Source organism: Scardinius erythrophthalmus, assembly GCF_964197995.2.
Source record: "Scardinius erythrophthalmus genome assembly, chromosome: 10".
Taxonomy (NCBI): domain Eukaryota; kingdom Metazoa; phylum Chordata; class Actinopteri; order Cypriniformes; family Leuciscidae; genus Scardinius; species Scardinius erythrophthalmus.
The window spans coordinates 5,493,678-5,514,665 of NC_138230.1; the positions used below are offsets into that span (position 1 = coordinate 5,493,678).

General features: G+C 40.7%; 2 protein-coding genes across 2 annotated transcripts in view; both read left to right on the forward strand.

The window, feature by feature from the left end:
* Positions 1-20,988, forward strand: part of LOC308697125 (uncharacterized protein) — a 450,215-nt gene that overhangs the window by 81,190 nt on the left and 348,037 nt on the right. The window lies entirely within an intron of this gene.
* On the forward strand, positions 5,299-7,205 carry LOC308697176 (uncharacterized protein). The gene is made up of 4 exons (XM_081376319.1): positions 5,299-5,386; positions 5,490-5,831; positions 6,229-6,273; positions 6,399-7,205. The coding sequence occupies exons 1-4, from the start codon at positions 5,323-5,325 to the stop codon at positions 6,563-6,565; spliced, it is 618 nt and encodes a 205-aa protein (XP_081232445.1). The 5' UTR covers positions 5,299-5,322; the 3' UTR covers positions 6,566-7,205.

The following is a 20,988-nucleotide window of genomic DNA, read 5'->3' on the forward strand; positions in this document are numbered from 1 at the left end:
TCGGAATTACCAGCAAAGGTCTGTTTAAATGCTGACGGGAGCTGCGTTTGAACTAAGGCCATTTTTTTCCTTGTAGTAGTGATGTTCACATTTGCGTGATGCCTTTTCAAGTGTGTTAACAAGTTTGAAATGTTGCCAGAAACATACCCGATCATTACTGAGCAATGTCAGCACACTGCTTTCGTCTTATCGACTAGTCTTTGTCCGTTGACGTATTTCACTGGGAAACCGAAGAGTTCCCAAACAGGAGACCTTAATGATATGGGTGGGTCTTCAAGCTCTGGCTTATCTGCATTGGCCATGACGCTAGCTAGCGAGAGGCTGGGCTAAAGCGTGATTTTTTTCCCCAAACTACTTCAGCGGAAATCCCGCCCTGCAGCCGATTTCATTGGTTTAGGTTACAGTGACGGGTAGGTTTAGGGATCAGTGTTTGGTCTAGGCAATCTGTACAGTGGTTGACATGACCAATGAAAACTTTAGAATCAGCTGCAGGGCGGGATTCCCGCTGAAGTGGTTTGGGAAAAAAAAAGTTTTAAAAGTTTTACTCCCAAGTTTTAAGAAAGCAGTTATTGTTATGGCTGATTTTGATTTTAATTTAAATTGGAAAGACAAATCTTCTAGGAAGAAGTTTAAGCAAATCACTGATGATTTTACTTAGTTTCAAATGATTAAAGGTCCAAAACGATTGAAAAATAGCACTTAAACTCAGATTGACCTAATATTTATTAATAGGCCGGAAAGAATGATAAAGTCGTATAGTTTGAACACTGGGCTATCAGACCATAATATGGTGCTTATGTCCAGGAAAATAACTACGATTTAATATATATACCAGTAATAAGGAATTCTTTTGCATTCCAAAAAAATAAACAGGAGGATTTTAAAGTAGCCATAACAAATATAAACTGAGATGATTTATTATCTAAAACAGATTTAGAAATAGTTAGCCAATCCTTTACAGAAAAATTACAATCTACAATTAGAGATTCTTCAATTAGGATGAAGATGCAAGTTCAAGAAACAGTCTCTCCTCTGGGTGAATGATAATATTAAAAAATGAATAAAGGAACAGGATAATGCTGTAAAATTAGTAACAAGATAAAAGATGACCCATGATAGAAATACATTTGCAATGTTAAGAAATAAGGTACTAAAAGAATTAAGGAAAGCAAAGGCAGATTTATGTATCAGAATTATTGAAAACTCTCATTGTAACTCAAAAACTATATGGAATTATCATATGTGCCTAACCATAAAAGACTTGAATACACACAAATAAAAGTATGCATGAACAGAAGGAATGACTAATTAAAGGAAGTACCAAAACATAGTGTCTTAGTAAGCTGCCATTTAAGTTTTCAGCTGGGTTGAAATCCAGTGACCAAAGGCCGTAGCATGATTCACATCATGTTTCATATTCATCAAAAATGAAATTAATGAAAATGTTCAATCATAGGATAATACACAGAGCAACGTTATATGATGATTTGCACTGAACTTCTAAGGCTTTCAAAATGATGTCCACAAAATAATATTATTATTGCTGCATTATGTTATTATATTATTGTGTTGTATTGCTATGGATGTGTGTCAATGTGCAAACCAAATTTCCTAAGAGATAAAATAAATTGAGTCTGAAACAGCACAACAGAGAAACCTGGTAGCCAAAATCTCCTGTAGTTTGTTCAACTTTCAATTTGTTTGTTTGTAGTTTGTGTTAACACGAGGAATAGGGTGTCCAAAACTGAGTCTGTCGTCCTTTCCCATGTTAAACATCATAAGAGTTTTTTTTCCTTACTGTTGCTTTTGACGACTTAAAGGGTGTGGTAGATTTTTCATTAAACCTAACTATCTGGGTCTCGTCTACAAATCGATGTCCCCACTCAATAGGTCACCTGGTCTAACTTGTTTTCCCCTACTAACTTCTTCCTAAATTAGCTTCCTTCCTAAACTAGCTTCCTGCGCAGGAATAAATCGACAAACAGACCTGCAAATGCCCTTTAAATGCTTCAATCATGGCTAGGAGATCTTCCCAAGCAGTTCTCAGGGAATCTCTCCCAAGAAGCAAGGCCGGAGGATCTCAGACAAATTCCATTGAGAATCCCACCGTAAAACACAGATACAACAGTTTTTATAGTACAGAGGTATGGCATACATGCCAGGCTGCATTACATAATTTCCCCACTATTTGATTGGTTCATCATATGCAAACCCCTCTGTTACTAGGTAAAGCAAACTTTGTTTTAATGATGACTTGTTAATCACAAGATTCTAACAGACTGTCTAGTTTCCTTTCCCCTTTCTGTATTTATACACTTACAATCAAAGTCACAAGTGTTCCCCAAAGAGTTATGAGAGCATATGAATGTTGTTCCTGTAAGAAAAACAAATGTTAGTTGATTAATTAAAGTTGATTAATTAAAATCCATCACAAGGGATACTTCACCTCTGGAAAGATGAATGTGTATTTAAAATGGGTCATTTATGTAGTAGAAATGTGAAATTATTTTTTGAATTTGGAGCTTTCTAGACTGAGAAAAGCCAGAAAATGTTTTTTTGGCTCATGTGGATGAAAGACAACAACTCCCAGAATGCACTTGCTTCGCTACCCTAGGATGCCACTCCCAAGCCACGCCTACTGGTAAGAGCGCGCAGTTAAACAACAAGGCTAGGCTACTAGTGAGTCTCCGTGACGAGTCTCCTGGGAAAAAGAGCATGGTAACTCCTGCTACTCAGCTTTCTCCACAGAACAAGAGCCTGTTAGCTTAGCTTCCAAATAAAAGATGGCTGACACTATAGCCGCGTTTCCACCGCAGGAACTTTCCCCAAGGAACTAGGAACTTTGGGCTGGTTCTCGATGTGTTTACACCGCAGTAACCAGGGTCTAAATGAAGTTCCGGGCAAATATTTCCCCCTCCAATAGTCCCTGCTCATGAGGTAGTACTTTTTCAAAGTTCAGGAACTTTCAGGGGTGGGACTTGTGCGCTGCACAAGCTGATTGGTTGTGTTCACGCCGCATTTTGGTTGGATGACTCCACGCAGCATTTTATTTATTTTTAACCTCCCTTTTTAAAAAATCTATTGCGGTTCGTGTCGTGGCTTCATGCAGTAAGAGTTGTCTGTCTGCAAATATGGAATTTAATAAAAAAAACTGGTGGACTGGCGACGAGTTTCAGGCTTTATTAAGGGTATTTGTAGAAGAGGAAACTTTCTGGGCGTTCGTCCCAGCCATCTCATGGTCAATGTCCGCAATAGCTGATAACATACAAATTTTATATCTTACGTTAGCATTACGAGCTTACTGAACATGCTTTATAAGTGCTCGTCTCCTTTCTGCCATAGCTTTTATTTTTTATTTTTTATTGTCATCTATTGCAAGGCACTCCAAACCATGTACAAATTTACTATAACAGGATTGAAATAGCGCTTTGAGGTTAGTAACAAACAACTATTTACAAGACTGTCACTATTTATGATCGATAGACAGGGTTCAGGCTTTTTTTAAGCGTATTTGCGAAAGAGGAATTTTTTGCGCGTTCGTCCCAGGCATCTCACAATAACTGATAACATACGTTGTCTAATTTTATACGCATACGAGCTTTCTGAACACGTTTTGTTAATTACCTCGTTAGTAAACCAATACATAACTGCAGCACAGTTTGAATCTCCTCCATACTTATTATAAATGTGGCGCTCAAAACTGATTACTGTCTGTCGCAGACTGGGAGGAGCAGTTGCGCGTAGTTTACCTTTCCGGTACTTTAGACCGCGGTGTAAACGCAGAAAGCAACCGGTCTGGGGCAAAAAAAGTTCCTGGGAAAAAAGTTCCTGGGACAAATTGTTCTGGGTAATTTCGGTGGAAACGCGGCTTATGTGTACATTCTGTGAGTGAGATCCCTCTATGGGCGGGTTGAAACATGCGGGACAGCCCCTACTACTGGCTGTAGTCTTTAGCCTCTGGCCAAAAAATCCTAAGATGACGCTAAATGCTGATTTTTGAGTCATCGGAGGATTTTTTTCAAGACAAAAAATACATAAATCTCTCGTCTCAGGGGGCTATGAGGGAGGAAAGCATGGTAATTCGAAAATACTACAGGTTTTCTACTGATACAAAGCTTAATGCTAAATGCTGAAGTATGCCTTTAATATGGATTTTTGTACGGTTCTATTCTTTGTAAAGCTGCATTAAAATAATATTGTTTTAATTGTATTGAGAAAAAAAAATGTAAAACAAAATTGAATTTTAATTTTTTTTTTTTTTTTAAGAAACCACTTTTGATACAGCGATATTTTTCATTTCATATTTTTGTGTTTGTTCATTTTCTAGTGTGAAAGTGAATATCATACTGGGCACCACAACACACTTGTAGCCAATCAGCGGAAGGGGGTGTGTCCACTATTCACAGTATGATAATTCCAGGATCTGCTGCAAGGTATTCATCAATATGCTTATTGAGCCATTTTTAGGTGTATGGTCTTCTGGTTGTCTTTCAGTTGTTTGTTTAACATCGGTTTTCTTGTGGTATAAGAGGGAAAATTTGAAGAATTCTCTATACAGTATGTCATTCCATTCTGCTGTCTGTATGTTTAAACATACCTTAATAAACAATTATAAATGCATTAAATGTTTTGAGAATCTTTCCTTTATCATTGATGGTGTTGAAAGCAAAAGTGACGGTGACTTTTTCAAACTTGCAGCGTAAGCTTCCTGATTGTCTTTACCTTCAAAGAGATGGACTTTCTCTCTCAGTTTACAGAAAAAAACTATAGAAAATTTAGAAAACATTGTTCTGAAAGTTTAACTTGAACACTTAAAAAATACATTAACACGAGACTGATATGATAAAGTGATCTGTGTAAAGTTACAGTATACATTCAAACTCATGTTATGACATGAAAAACAGGAAGAGAAATTATTTGTATTTGTAAAACTTTTAAAAATTCTCTTTTAATATGGTTGAAATTTATTATGTCAAAAACAAAAGCATGTCTTTAAAGCTGTTCATAGAGCTTTATAGCATTATAAGGAACCTGGAATTTTTATGTTTGGATACAAATCAACACACACTTAGCCAAGTTTTGTTGGCTGTGTATCTAAGCTAATAGAGTATAAACTACATAAGGTTATCATGGGGATTTACATTATATAGAGGTTTAATGCAATAAATAAATAAAAGTGAGGATGAAACACTCTCTGAGTTGAGACAGTATATAATACAGTGCATTAAATTTCTCTCTAAAGGAAGAGGAAACTGTGGTTTCAGTGTCTCTGCATTGAGCTGAATTTAGTTTGATCAACCCATCTTACGAACGACAGACACAATGGAGAAAGTCTTTTTCTTCTTCTGTGTATTTTCTTTTTGGATTATGAAAATCACATCCAGTGGTAAATATATTATTTTTCAAACACTCATGAAATGAATATATCAACCTCAAATACAATAGCTATTAACAGTCAAAAAGGATTTGATTTTTAAATGTCTCTCCAGATTTGTCAGTTGGAGGATCCTCTGATGTGAGAGTTTGGATGGGAGAAAACATCACTCTGAACTGCAGCATGAGAAACAGATATGAAGTCGCCTGGTATCATCTCAGATCTGAAGAGCTCGTTCTGCTGATTTCTGCAAAGAAAGACAAAACCGGGAGAAAACTCCTGACCAACTACAATCAGAACCGAACTCGTCTGGAAATAACAGCAGACAGTTGGGTCACCAGAGCCTCTTTAACTATTTCTGGAGTAACAGAATCAGATTCAGGACTTTATTTCTGTGGAATAAAGTCTGACGCTCCAGAGATGTACTTCGACAAACCCATCAGACTGGAGATTGAAGGTACCAGATTTAAGTTTTTTCATCATATTTATGGTTAATGAAGATCTTACCATTTTAGGTTACATTTTTTTAAATATGTATATATACAGTATAAATTGGATAGAGAAAACGTTTAAATCACAAACATCTAATCAAAAGTTTGGACACAATTTTTTTTTTTTTTTTTATGATATGCCCTGATATGTCATTATGCATCATTTATATTGCTTTAAGTTACTTAACTTTAAGTTAAAAACGACAGCATCATAGTGTTGTCCAGATCTGGTACAAATGGATTCCACACGTACCGCATCTGAGCCGACACTATGGGACTAAATCTCTTCTAAACTCTACCATACAACTAACAACTAAAAAAGTTTTCTTGTGTGTTTGTTTGATAAACTGATCATATTTACAGGTCTTTTTGTAACAGAAGAGCCAGAAGACGTTGTTGACATCACAGGTAACATGTTGATCATTATCTTGGATGTTCATTTTTCATAGCGACTGGAGATCCAGCACTAAATCTAAGTTATGAGTTAATACTGTCTGGTTGTATGAATATGAATAACTCTTCTGTCTCTGTAGATGGAGTGACCCCGGGAGTGACCCCGGGAGTGACCCCGACGAAGCGTGTGTTGATGTTCGGTGGTGTTGGACTGGCTGTGTTTGTGTTTCTTCTGACTGCAGTCATCGCAGGAGGAATCATTTACCATCGCGGTTGGCAGAAAGGCTTGAAAGCATCGAAACATTGAGCTCTGATGGACCAAAGATCAGCTGAATGACATCTATTTCTGCTTTATTTTACAATCTAACTCAATATAAGCCTGTCCCTGAGCTTCACATTGCCAGTTATATCAGCACTGCTATAGTTGTCTCAAATTAAAATAGCAAATTGTGTCTCAGATGTTTTTTCCTGTTGGCCTGATCACTTCCACTTCAGAGAAACTGAGATGATGTGCTAAACCTAGCCAGTTTTATAAACAGCAAACCAGTCATTACTGGTGTGGTGATTATTCAGGTTTGTGTGGTTTATTTGTGCTTGACAATAATATTCAGTTAAATATCAAATCTCTTCTTTGATGCAATGTTTATTAGTTCAGCATATATAAACAATATTCAAAGTTTAGAGTTCGAGTTGTATGATTTACATAACAGCAGTTTCTACATGTAAAGAGTGAGCTCAAAAAGAACAGCAAACATATACTTGAATATCATTATGTTGTATATCTTTAGACATTATATATTTATCTATGAGCTTTAAATCTGTTTTCAAGAGAAAATATCAATGCAAACTATTTTATGGCACATAATTCATGATTAAATAAAAATTTCAACAGATGTCGTCAATGATAAATTTATTACTGAGAGATCTGATCAAATAAACAGCAAACTAATAATTATTTGTTTTTGTGTTCATTTTCTGGCAGAAAAACCTGATCATTACCAAAGCTAAACCTGTTCAAACACAACTGTATATATTTAGTCATGTCAGATCTGTCATGACAATCTAGAGAAGAGAAAAGGTTTCACATCAATGTCGTGCAAAGAACAATAATGATTTCCTGACTGACTTCATTATGATGATGCACAGAAAACCACAACATATGCGGTGAGGGTGGTCCAATCTGACTTCCCGACTCAAAAGAGCAAATAAACAAATAAGCTAAGCAAATTAACTAAGGCTAATACAATAAAAACATTAGTAATAATTAAAACAATGTTTTAAATAACTGAAAAAAGGAGAAGAGAATGAAGATGCTCCCTTAAAGGAGTCATAAACCACTTTAATTTTTTTTATAATGATGTCCAATTATAATGTGATCAAGATTTTTACATCAAAAAACATCCTAAGTTAGAAAATAATAGGCTATTTTTTATCCCAGCTGAAATCCAGCACATGCACAGCTCTCCGTTGCACTTATAAATATTGTTATATTGTGTAGGTAGGCTATATAAATATTATGCAAGCAGTAAGGAGAGCCACATGACTATTTCCATCTTTTTATCCATACACACACACACACACACACACAGAGAAAGAGTGAATCTACATCGGCCTATATATCTACTATGTACATGTAACGGAGTTGCACTTTGTTAATTCTAATTTCCCATTTAAGTTTAATTTAATTTTAACCATATTTTAATTATCATTTAATTCTTTGTTGGGTATTTGTGAATTTTATCTTAAGTTTAATTTATTTATCATAGGCTATTGTTATTGTTTCCTGCAGAGACTATTTTATTTTTTTCTTTGGAAATGGTGTTGAGACCCTTCAAAATTTATTGATATTAACTAGCTGTTTTGTGCCGTTTCTACGGTTAAATATAAGTTTTAACAATGCTTTGTTCAACTCTTTTTCTTTTCGCGCCATTTTCGCGCTGTTTCTGTGCAATGTAAATAACGGAGGCTCTGCAGTCCATGATGAGTGTGTAAATTCTGTTATTCATTGTTTAGGAGCAGAGGTGCAGATAGAAGGAAACAGTAGACCAGAAGCCAGCCAATTAATGTGATACTGTCGTCTGCAGGTATGTGTATCTTTGTTAGACGTTATACTCTTTTTGTTATCTGTGCAGTCACCCAAATCCACTTACTGTTTAATTTTGCTTAATGTTCCTCATGTTTTTCGTATATATTGTTATAATTCAAGGAGGGTTTTCAGTCTATTCTAATTGATCCTTTGGCTAGCAATGTGCATAATAAGAGTTGAATGAGATAGTATACTGTGATGTGATTTTTGTGTATGTATGGTAGAATATGACGTCTCCTCCAGACAACAGTGTCTTGTGTTGTTGAGGAGGTGCAGATAGAAGGAAACAGTAGATAAGAAGCCAATTCTGCAGAGCAAATAAATCTTGGAAAACCCGTCAGCTGGAGTTGTCTGTCTTCATACCCTGTCCACATCCGTTACAAACAGAACAGAAAATAGTTGTAAATAAGTTTATGTGCTAGATCATCAAGACAATATTAAAGGGGGGGGGGGGGGGTGAAATGCTCATTTTCACTCAATCTCCTGTTAATCTTGAGTACCTATAGAGTAGTATTGCATCCTTCATATCTCCAAAAAGTTTCTCTCTAAAAAGATTGGCTGTACCGAGTCTTTCCGGAAAAAAACGAGCGGCCGGAGGCGGGCCGTGTGGGCGAAGCTAAAGCTGTGTGCTAACGCGCCGATTGCTAACAACAACACACAGAGACATTTGAAGCAGTTTTACTCACCGCCCGGTTCCAACCACGACCGCGGACCTTTATCATTGTGACTGCTCGATCCTTAAGCATTAGACGATCTGCAAATCCGTCGATCTGGGCTTTGTTTATAAAACAATCATCGTCGAAATGCAGAGAACAAACGTCTTGCACAACTGGAAAAACAAACTGCATCCAACAGGAACACGAATAGTTGGTACCGATCCTTTTTTCAGGAGCAGCTTCTTAGCAAAACCAGCTTTACTGACCCTTGTTTATAAAGCAGTCTGGTGTGAAATGATTTGTGCAAACATGAAAGCATGGATGTTGATCGTGGGGAATCCCCGTGAGGGAATCCCCGCGTCAATGCTTTGGGAATATTCCATCAAAACATCAAAATGACTGCTGTGTTCCTTATTACACCCAAGAACAGAACGCCACAATCGCTTAGACGCCATTCTTCTCCAGCATATCAATGCACTATGATGACAGACAGCTCGCTCACGAGCGAGGGCGGGTCTGTGTTAAAACGCTGCTGTCAATCACAATCGTGGGAGGGGCATCGATTTTGTGACGTCACAAAATCGAATGGCTTGATTTCAGAGAGGGTCAAACATATGGAGATAAAAAAAAAAACACTGGATGGATTTTTATCATTTTATGATGGTTGTGTACAGGCACTGCCAACACACATTTCAGTACAATCAACTTGTAAAAGTGCATGTACCATTATATGACCCCTTTAAAGACTCAATTTTTTCATTATTTATTTCTAAAGAAACACGAAAATGTATAAAAGGCTCCATTACCTTGTAGCTTACGTTATGGCCCCGTAGAAGCCGTTTTTGTAAAAGTAGGCTAACGATTGCGTCATAACTACGCGACTCTCTGGAAATTACCGTAGAGACAGGAGGAGAAGCTTGCGGGCAATCGGAGGTAAAATGACTAAATAGTTAATCAGAATACTTAGTAAAAGTTTCTCCTGCTCCTAGCTCATGGACACCTCCTACTCACACTCTCACGTCTCTGCAAGTTTCGGAAGGGAATGATTCAGATTTCTCTTGGCACAGCTACTAGAAGACAGACGGGTTGCTCACGTCACATCTACGTCGTCAAGCTCAGTTTGAGTCTGCGCATACGCTCGACCATCAGAAAGTGAGTGCTTCTAATTGACTTCACTTTTCTCCGTTGAATCCAATGGGGTCGCTGTGTCCAGTTTATATACTGTCTATGTTACGGACTCAGTGTAATTGCCTATTCACTAAGCTACTCCAGTTGAGCGATCATATCGTGTGCACGCATTCATGTGCAGTGTTTATGTGCAAGAGAAAGTTTGTGACAAAGTAAGTTTTCCTTTTATGTATATTGTTAATAACACAGATTGTCACACTGTATCCCAACTGCGCTAAGTTAGACCATGTCTGTGATGTAGTTGATGATCATTCTTAGTGTAATTTGATCCTGCTTAACGAGCGGATTATTCCGCTAGCATCGCGGCTCGTATTGTTCATGTTTACTAGTTATTACCTTGAAGTGAATTTCTCCGTGGATAATATCTTTCACTGGTTGTCATTTATTACTGCCTGTATTAATGAGACAGTCCAATTTCTACAATCCATTTTGGTGTTTTTGTCAATTTCATTGCACTATGCAGTTTGTTATTACAGACTCATACTAATATATTTCTCGATTTATATTTCATGTATCAGTGCACTTTACAGAGATGTTTATATTTAGGTTCGCAATCTCTTAAGTTGTTGAATCATTTTAGACAGTGAATATTTATTCCTGTTATATTAATTATTTCAGAAACTACCTCAAGAAACTAGAAAGATTTCAGAAAGATTTCAGAAACTACCTCAAACTACCTCATTCTGTCTTCGATTGCTGATCCTGTCTGATCGATTGCTCCTGTCTGCCTCGCTGCCTGCTGTGAGTGTGTTTGCTTCGGTGCTGTAAGCTCCGTTTTAGCCTCGTATTTCCTTGTTTTGAACCATCATTTACAACAATTTCTAGTTGTTTATACTACTACTAAATACAGCTTACCCAACATCTCAGATTAACCTGACATCGCTAGCTTCCGTTACTACTAGCACAACACGCTAGTAATTCGCTAGCCTGTTAACGCGCCACCCGTGCGACTCAGCTATTTTTATTTATTTATTTTTCTCTTTGAATTCATAAAAGCTCAGGTGAGTAAGAATCACTCAGCAAACACGGTGAGTAATGTCTTGTCCTGTTGTTTAGCATAGCCTTCTCTGTTGGCAATATAGGATTTATATGTGATCAATGCAAGGAGACAGTTAGGCTGACAGAGAAGATTTCAGAACTAGAAACACGCATCCAAACTTTAATTAAGGATAGTAAGAGTGCTAGAGCTTCAGATACTATTTTGGATGCGCCTAGCATAGTGAACTCTTTACATGATGCGGTTCCAGCTGAATTAGTGCCTGCGCAGCCGGGCAAATGTGTGACAGTGAGGGATCGCTCTAGTCGCGGATCAAAAAAACACTCTTCCATTCCGATTACCATTAACCCGCTCAGTGAAACACCCACTGAGAATGATTGTGCCCTAGTTATTGGCGATTCTATTACACGGAACGTGAAAATAGAGACACCAACCACCATAGTCACATGTTTGCCGGGAGCCAGAGCGCCTGACATCAAAGCAAATTTAAAAGTGCTGGCTAATGCTAATCGTAAATTCTCTAAGATCATTATTCACGTCGGCACTAATGATATTCGACTCCGCCAGTCGGAGATCACCAAGATCACCGAATTTGGAAATCCAAAAAACGTTTAAACCCATCTAAGGTAAAAAATTTAATTGATGTTCAACAAATAAAAAACTACGGTGGCCAAGAGGTGCAAAACAAATCACAATTACAAAAACAAAATAACAATTCAGAAAACACAACGACAATTTAGAAAACAAAATAACAATTCAGAAAACAAAATAACAATTCAGAAAACACAATAACAATTCAGAAAACACAACGACAATTCAGAAAACACAACGACAATTCAGAAAACACAACGACATTTCAGAAAACACAACGACAATTCAGAAAAAACGGAAAAGGTAGGTATATTTTGAGAATGACGCACTTATATTTTACAGCCACCGTAAAAAACAGCAATAATACAGATGAGCAAATGCTTTAGCATTCGAATTTGAATATTCGATCGCTTACTTCAAAAGCACTCATTGTTAATGATATGATTCAGATAATAACCTAGATGTGCTGTGTTTGACAGAAACCTGGCTAAAACCAAACGATTACATTACTTTAAATGAGTCCACCCCGCAAGATTACTGTTATAAACATGAGCCTCGTCTGAAACACAAAGGGGGAGGAGTTGCTATAATCTATAGTAATATTTTCAAAACCACTAAGAAATCAAGTTTTAAATATAATTCTTTTGAAGTGTTAGTACTTAATGTAAAAATATATAGTATAAATGATAAATCACGTTTGAGATTTGTGCTGGCTACTGTATACAGGCCACCAGGGCACCATAAAGATTTTATCAAAGAATTTGCGGACTTTCTATCAGAATTAATATTGACTGCAGATAAAGTACTAATTGTTGGTGATTTTAATATACACATCGATAATGAAAAAGATGCATTGGGATTGGCATTTAAAGACATTGTAAATTCAATTGGAGTTAGACAACACGTGTCAGGACCTACTCATTGCCGTAATCATACTCTAGATCTAATATTATCACACGGAATAGATGTTGATGCCGTTGAAATTCTGCAGCAGAGCGATGACATCTCAGATCATTATCTAGTCTTGTGTAAACTTCATTTAGCCAAGGCTGCAAAGCCGACTTCGTGTTTCAAATATGTTAGACCTATCACTTCTGCCACTAAAGATTGCTTTATCAATAATCTTCCTGATCAGTTTCATCATCTTAGCATCCCGGATAGCTTAGAAGAACTTGATATTGTAACAGAAACTTTTAACTCTCTTTTTTCCAGCACTTTAGACACAGTTGCTCCGTTGCGCTTAAAGAAGATTAAAGAAAATAGTCCAACGCCGTGGTACAACGAGCACACTTCGGCCCTTAAGAGAGCAGCCAGAAAAATGGAGCGCAACTGGAAGAAAACAAAACTAGAGGTATTTCGCATTTCATGGAAAGAGAGCTCGATTGCTTACAGAGAGGCTTTAAAAGCTGCTAGATCTGCTTATTTTTCAACCCTATTAGAAGAAAATAAACATAATCCTAGGTATTTATTTGAAACGGTGGCTAAACTAACGAAAAATAAAGCTTCAAGCACCGAAGTTTCCAAGCAACACAGCAGTAATGACTTTATGAACTTCTTCACTTATAAGATTGATAATATCAGGGACAAAATTACAACTATGCAACCGTCTACTACAGTATCGCATCAGGCAGTGCATTGTAGTCTCCCTGAGGAAAAATTTGATTCGTTCGTTGCTATAGAAGAGGAAGAATTTACTAAACTCGTTAAATCATCTAAATCTACAACATGTATGTTAGACCCTATACCGACTAAGCTACTGAAAGAGATGCTTCCAGAGGTCCTAGATCCTCTTCTTAATATCATTAATTCGTCTTTGTCTCGAGGATACGTACCAAAAACCTTTAAAGCAGCACTCAGTAGCTTCGGGATTTATTCGCTGTATTCTCGATTTTGCTCGCAGGTTTCTCTCTAGAGCTCCCCCCACAGCTTCGGAATAGATATTTGACAACACTGTTGTAAAAACTCGTTGGCGATTCTCATACACCAGAGGCTAGTAGATCAACGACATCAAAGCAGATGGGACATTCTTTAAAACATCTTCTTCATTCAGGTTCGAACAGTGTGAGGGAGCGCAATAATGACAGCATTTGAGCAGATTTCTTTTGGCCGTAAAGCAATTGTTTAAATCGCGAGACCTGATATCACGCGATACTTCCTGCCGCGGCGGCCGGCCGTCTCAAAGTTGCAAGTGCGAATTTTCCGCTCACGGGCACCAGGGGGGTGCGAAACGACCACCATTCAACCCGAAATAAGTAATATAACCATTCCAATGACTCCGAAGCTGTTCAGTTAAGGTAAAAAAGTTACTTAGTTCACCTTTAAGCTGGCTATGATTAAACCGCTTGTTAAAAAAACGCAACTTGATCCTACAGAATTAGTCAATTACAGGCCGATCTCGAATCTACCTTTTCTGTCAAAGATATTAGAAAAAGCAGTATCCTCACAACTGTGTTCCTTTCTTGAAAGAAATGATATCTGCATGGATTTTCAGTCAGGATTTAGACCGTACCATAGTACCGAGACTGCTCTCATTAGAGTCACAAATGATTTGCTCTTATCATCCGATCGTGGTTGTGTCTCTCTATTAGTGTTACTCGATCTTAGTGCTGAATTTGATACTATCGACCACAACATTCTTTTAAATAGACTCGAAAATTATGTTGTGTAGCGTCTGGACCAAGCAGACACACTCACTGTGAAACTTTCACCAAAAAGTAACATCCCAAAGGAAGCCAATACACTGGCAGGATGGTGTCTTGTTACAGGGAACACAGAGAGTTTTACAATCAGATAAGGTTTTATGGGTGTCAAAGAATGTGGTCACATGCAAGAAAGAGAGAGACAATGGGGAGACAGAAACAAACTTCCATGCAGACTTCACCGAATTATCCAGAAACGAACTGATATAGAATGAAAGTGCATCCCAGAAACTGTGTGAATGAGTGTGATGTTTTGTGTACTATTATGTACATACTTTGATATATTTGATATGTTGACGCCCACATACAACATCAGTGTAAGACCTCCTTCTATCATCTTAGGAACATTGCTAAACTCCGTCCCACACTTGGTCTGTCGGATGCTGAAAAACTTGTCCATGCTTTTGTATCCTCCAGGCTGGACTACAGTAACGCTCTCCTTTTTGGGATTCCTAGCAAAAGTCTACAAAAATTACAATATATTCAGAACAGTGCTGCCAGGATCCTAATGAGGATAAGGAAATATGACCATATCACACCCATCCTTCACTCACTCCACTGGCTCCCTGTCTCATACAGGATTAACTATAAAATCATCTTACTCCCCCATCAATGCATCCACGGAAACGCACCCCCCTACTTAAAGGAACTACTTGCAACACAAAACTCTTCACGCAACCTCCGCTCTGGAAACAAAGCTCTTCTGCAACCGCCCAGAACTAAGCTCCGCACTATGGGGGATCGAGCCTTCTGCTCAGCCGCGCCGCGTCTTTGGAATTCCCTTCCAGAAAACCTAAGGGCTCCTCAAGCCATGGACTCTTTTAAGAAACAACTAAAAACATTTCTTTTTAAACAAGCATTTTTTACTTTTTGCTAACTTTTTAAGTGTTCTTGCTGGTTTTTAATTTTGTTTATGTGTAGCACTTTGGGATTGTTTTTAACTATGAAAAGTGCTTTACAAATAAAATATATTATTATTATTATTATATTATATATTTGATGATACAACCAAAACGGGACTCTCACCTAATTCTCGCTGAGAAGGAGAGATAAACCCTATTAATCATATGTATCCTATGGATAACCTCTTGAGAAATGTGTAGACATGTATCTAATTCTCCCACTTTGTTGCATACTATGGTTTACCAAAATCAAATGTGTGGCGTATTTGGTCTCTATAAACTCCAATCTGCGATCCAATCTCCAATTTGTTAATTTACATTACATTTTGCTAACTTTGTGACGCATTAGAATTATAAGAATCTGGAAGATTCTTTTCTTAAACACCCAATGAAGGTACACACTGCAAGTGAGCATGCTTAAGACAAAGGCTTGTAAATCCTGGTGACAGAGGAAACTCCCGCCAGAAATTCTACCCTTCTCATTGGGTGAACCAGCCTGCATAGGGCTGTCCTTTGTCAAGCTTTAAAAAGGCCTTTTCACAAGATCCGTGCTTCTTAGCTCTTGTCCTTGAACCTAAACTGCAGCTCCAAGTGAATCCTGTGGGGGGGGGGACCCCTTCCCCCCCACTGGGCCCTGCCGGCCTCAGCAGGCCGGAGCACTGCCTGCCATGCTTTCACTCTCCCCAAAGGGAGACAGACTGCCTCTTCTTCAATCCAGAAAACTGCCACTTTACCATCATTGAATTGGCAACGAGCAACTCCTGGCCTTCTTGGCACTTCGGGAGGCCGCACCGTCCAGTGTGCACTCAGCAGGCCAGGACAGCAGACTTCGACTCCCCACAGCCATGTGCTCGAAGCCACAATGCAAGCTCTGACCCACAACAGCTTCGGAACCACACGATGGCAACTTGCACCATGACTTTTGACCCTCACGGACCCACCAACGAACTCAATTTTCAACCACTTCAAGAATTATCCACGATTGCAACATGCAAGTATTTAATGAGGTGCTCTGAAAATGATCAGCTGATGTTTCTTTTCAATGTTAAATAGATCTTTTCCATAGTTCTATTTCCTGTTTCCGGTTCTACATCACTCACCCCTTTACCTATGCATACGTATGGATGTATGAATGTATTTATGTTTATTTAGTGTTAGTTATGTTTGTGATTTAGTTAATAAAACTTGTGCACAATTATGAATTTGATTTCTGATCCTCTGTTTGCTTACAAAGTCCATTTTACGATTTTGATCTTGTTACAGTATGCTCTAATTTCTGTACATGCTAAGGAATAATTATTTTTTCAGTGACTTTACACTCATACACTTTTCTTTGAATAAATGAATAATCAAAAGAGTTCGATGGAACTGATTAATTGATTGTAATATTAATTAGCTTACCTCAAAGTTAATCTAATTAACTGACCCAAATATTAATAATTAATCATAATTAGAAATTATGGATTATTATTAATATTTCCCCTTTGAGTTAATGTCCTTACAGTTGGCATTAGTGGAATTGCACTAGCATGGTTTAAATCATACTAATCTGACCGTTATCAGTTTGTAGCAGTAAATGAAGAGATGTCTCATCGATCACAAGTTCAGTATGGCGTATTTTTTTCCGTACCCATGTTAACAGGTTAGAGCTTCCACACTGCACGCGGATACGGTCCGTCGATCCGTTCCAGTTGCGGTGCGTATACAGCAGTGCAGCGATCGTTTCCGCACCGATTCTATTTTTGCTGTGCTGCACCGCAGTGAATTAAAGTGTCAGCGCATTGTTCACATTAAAATAAACACAGATTGACAAGAAACGTACTCGGTTACTAACGTAACCTCGGTTCTCTCTAGAAGAGGGAACGAGTACTGCGTTTTATCAAAACGCTACGGGAAAAGTCTCTTTTCACGAAACACTGAAGCAAAAAATTATCCTTTAATTTTCATATATGTAAAACGCGTTGCGGCAGCAGCAGACAGCTATGGCGAGACGGCTTGCTCGCTCATTGGCTGCTCTGCGGCAACTGCTTAAGCCTATCGAGCGAGGCCTGAGATGGCATCAGGCCAATGAGGGCGCTTCGCGCCCTCCTCGCCACTTCCCGCCGAAACGGGCGTGGCTTACCTCTATAAAAGGAGCTCGAGAAGGCTGACTCACTTGATTTTGATCGCCGAAGCGAACCAGAGTGAACCGTACGCACGGCAGAGAACGCAGTACTCGTTCCCTCTTCTAGAGAGAACCGAGGTTACGTTAGTAACCGAGTACGTTCTCTTACGAGAGTCCTCTCGTACTGCGTTTTATCAAAACGCTACGGGAACCCCTTGCAAAACGCCGTGCGTGCTGGGATAAAAAACACTGATCACCGGAAGCTATTTCAGGCATACAGTGCATAATCACCAGATTGACTCACACAGAGTCAGGGAATAAGGGTGGGAGCCTTAATTCCCTAAACTGTAGCGTCGTAGAATAGACATGTCCACAGACGCAAGTATAACATCACATAGACAGGGTAGGGAACCTGAACTAATGTGGAAAATGTGGGTCTTACACAGTTCTGCCCAAGATAGTCGGTAGCGCATAGCGCATGAGTTTCAGCGGTCTGACTAGACGGCTGAACGGATTACACCGACAAAAGCTTAGCCTGCAAGGCGGGAACCTCTAGGTTATAAAACCTGATAAATGTAGACGGCGAGGCCCAGCCTGCCGCCGTACATATATCCTGTAGGGAAATCCCGCTGGACCAAGCCCACGAAGAAGCAACGCTTCTCGTAGAGTGCGCTCTGACTCCCAACGGGCATGGAATGCCCTTGGCAGTATACGCCAGCGCTATGGCGTCAACTATCCATCTGGATAGACTTTGTTTCGAAACAGCCATTCCTTTGGAACGTCCACTGAACGAGACAAAGAGCTGCTCTGTCTGTCTGAAGACAGCAGAGCGGGACATATAAGCTCTTAAAGCCCTAACAGGGCAAAGAAAACTCGAGTCCCCTTCCTCACTCGATGCCGGCAGGGCAGCCAGGGAAATGACCTGAGCCCGAAAAGGCGTGTTGAGGGATTTCGGCACATAGCCGTGCTTAGGTTTGAGTATGACTTTAGAGTCATTAGGACCAAACTCCAAGCACGCCGGGCTCACAGAGAGCGCGTGCAGGTCGCCTATGCGCTTCACTGAAGCGAGAGCCATCAAAAACACTGTTTTGAAAGACAAGTGTTTGAGGCTAATAGACTGGATAGGCTCGAAAGGGGCACCTTTCATGGCCGCCAGGACCGTAGAAAGGTCCCACAAAGGAACTGAAGGAGGTCTGGGCGGATTCAGTCTCCTAGCTCCCCTGAGGAAGCGGATGACTAAATCATTCCTTCCCAGCGACTGACCCAGCGTTGAACCAAAGAACGCTGAAATAGCCGCCACATACACTTTGAGCGTGGAAGGGGATCTGCCCTTATCCAACAGCTCTTGTAGGAAGGAGAAAACCTCCGTTACCTCACATTCGAGGGGTGAAATGCTCCGAGCTGTACACCAGCCGGAGAAAACCGACCACTTCGAAGCATAAAGCCGCCGTGTCGACGGCGCTCTAGCCTGAGTGATGGTATTCACGACTCCCTCTGTGAGACCAACGGGTATCCGTTGAGCACCCACACATGAAGGGACCACAGTTCCGGGTGTGGGTGCCAAATCGAGCCCCCGGCCTGCGAGAGGAGATCTCTCCTCAACGGCAGTGGCCATGGATCGATATCTGTCAACTGCATCAGAACTGGGAACCATATCTGGTTCTCCCAGAACGGAGCTACAAGCAGGACTGGGCATTTCGTTTCCCTGACCCGTTCCAGCACCTGTGGCAGGAGGGAGACGGGGGGAAAAACATATAACGGGCAGCGCGGCCACCTTCGGGACAGCGCGCTGTCGGTCTTTGAAAAGAACGCGGGGCAGTGCGCGTTTTCGCGGGATGCGAAAAGGTCCACCTCCGCTCTGCCTAATCTCTCCCACAACAGCCGGACTGTTTGTGGGTGTAGAGACCATTCGCCCGGGGGAACATTGTTCCTGGACAGTCTGTCTGGGCCCACATTCTGAAGCCCAGGTACATGCACTGCTCTCAGCGAGCGTAAGTTGTGCTGAGCCCATAATAGGAGGCGTTTCGCCAGCCTGTACAGGGATATGGACTTCAGACCGCCCTGGCGATTTATGTAGGACACCACAGCCATGTTGTCCGAACGGACTATGACGTGTTCGTCCTTGATGTGGGGACAAAAACGCGTCATCGCGTTGTGCACTGCCAGCATTTCTAGGCAGTTTATGTGTTGGAGCTTTTCTCGTTCCGACCACAGGCCGAAGAACGGTCTGCCCTCGAGCAGAGCTCCCCATCCCGAGGTGGATGCGTCTGTCGACACCATCCTCACTCTCGAGGAAGTCCCCAGGCTTACTCCTGATTGGTACCAGTCGTCCGCCGTCCAAGGCGCCAGGGCTGAAACACAGCTCTGATCGACCTTGAGGCGTAATCGACCGGTCGCCCACGCTCTGCGCGGTACCCGCGTTTTCAACCAGAACTGCAGCGGGCGCATGCGGAGCAGGCCCAGCCGGAGAACTGACGATGCTGAAGCCATGAGACCCAGCATCTTTTGAAACTTCCTGAGCGGGGTGACAGCGCCGCGGCGGAAAGACCTCGCCGAGCGCTGAATGATCAACACGCGCTGTGGTGACAGCCGCGCTGTCATAGACTGTGAGTCCAGAACGACGCCCAGAAACAAAATCGTTTGACTGGGGTTCAATGAACTCTTTGTCCAGTTGACTGTGATACCAAGATTCTCGAGGTGATCGAGTAAAATGGTTCTGTGCTCCACGAGCTGTGATCGTGATTGAGCTAGGATCAACCAGTCGTCCAAATAGTTCAGCACTCGCATGCCTCTGAGTCTGAGAGGAGCGAGCGCTGCGTCCCTGCATTTCGTAAATGTACGAGGTGCTAGGGACAAGCCGAATGGCAGGACTGTATACTGGTATGTCTGACCCCCGAAGGCGAATCTCAAGTATCGCCTGTGGTGTGACGCTATCTGTATTTGAAAATACGCGTCCTTCAGATCTATCGACATGAACCAGTCTTCTCGGCGAACATGCGCGAGAATTTAGCTGGTTGTGAGCATTTTGAAACTGCGTTTCAATAATACTCTGTTCAGCCGTCTTAGATCCAGTATGGGTCTGATACCGCCGTCCTTTTTGGGGACTAGAAAGTATCTGCTGTATAGTCCCCCTTCGCTTAGAGCTGGGGGAACGCGCTCTATCGCCCTTTTGCTTATCAGTTTTGATATTTCGGCTCGAAGTAGGTGAGCTACTTCCAACGAAACCGTAGTTCCGACGCGCGCTGTGAAGCGGGGAGGGCGTCGACAAAACTGTAGCGAGAAGCCTCTCTTTATAATGCCTAGCACCCAGTCCAAAACCCCTGGAAGCGCTGCCCATGCTTCTGCATGGCTGGCTAAGGGCTGGATACGGAGCGCGCTCTGTTCGCCGTGCGACAGAGGCGCTTCGGGGGATAAAAACATAGGCGTTATGCCTGTGGCATTTGAGGCGGGGCGCGCGCTTAATACAGCGGGCGGAACGCTCGTCCTCGACCTTACTACAGTGCTTAG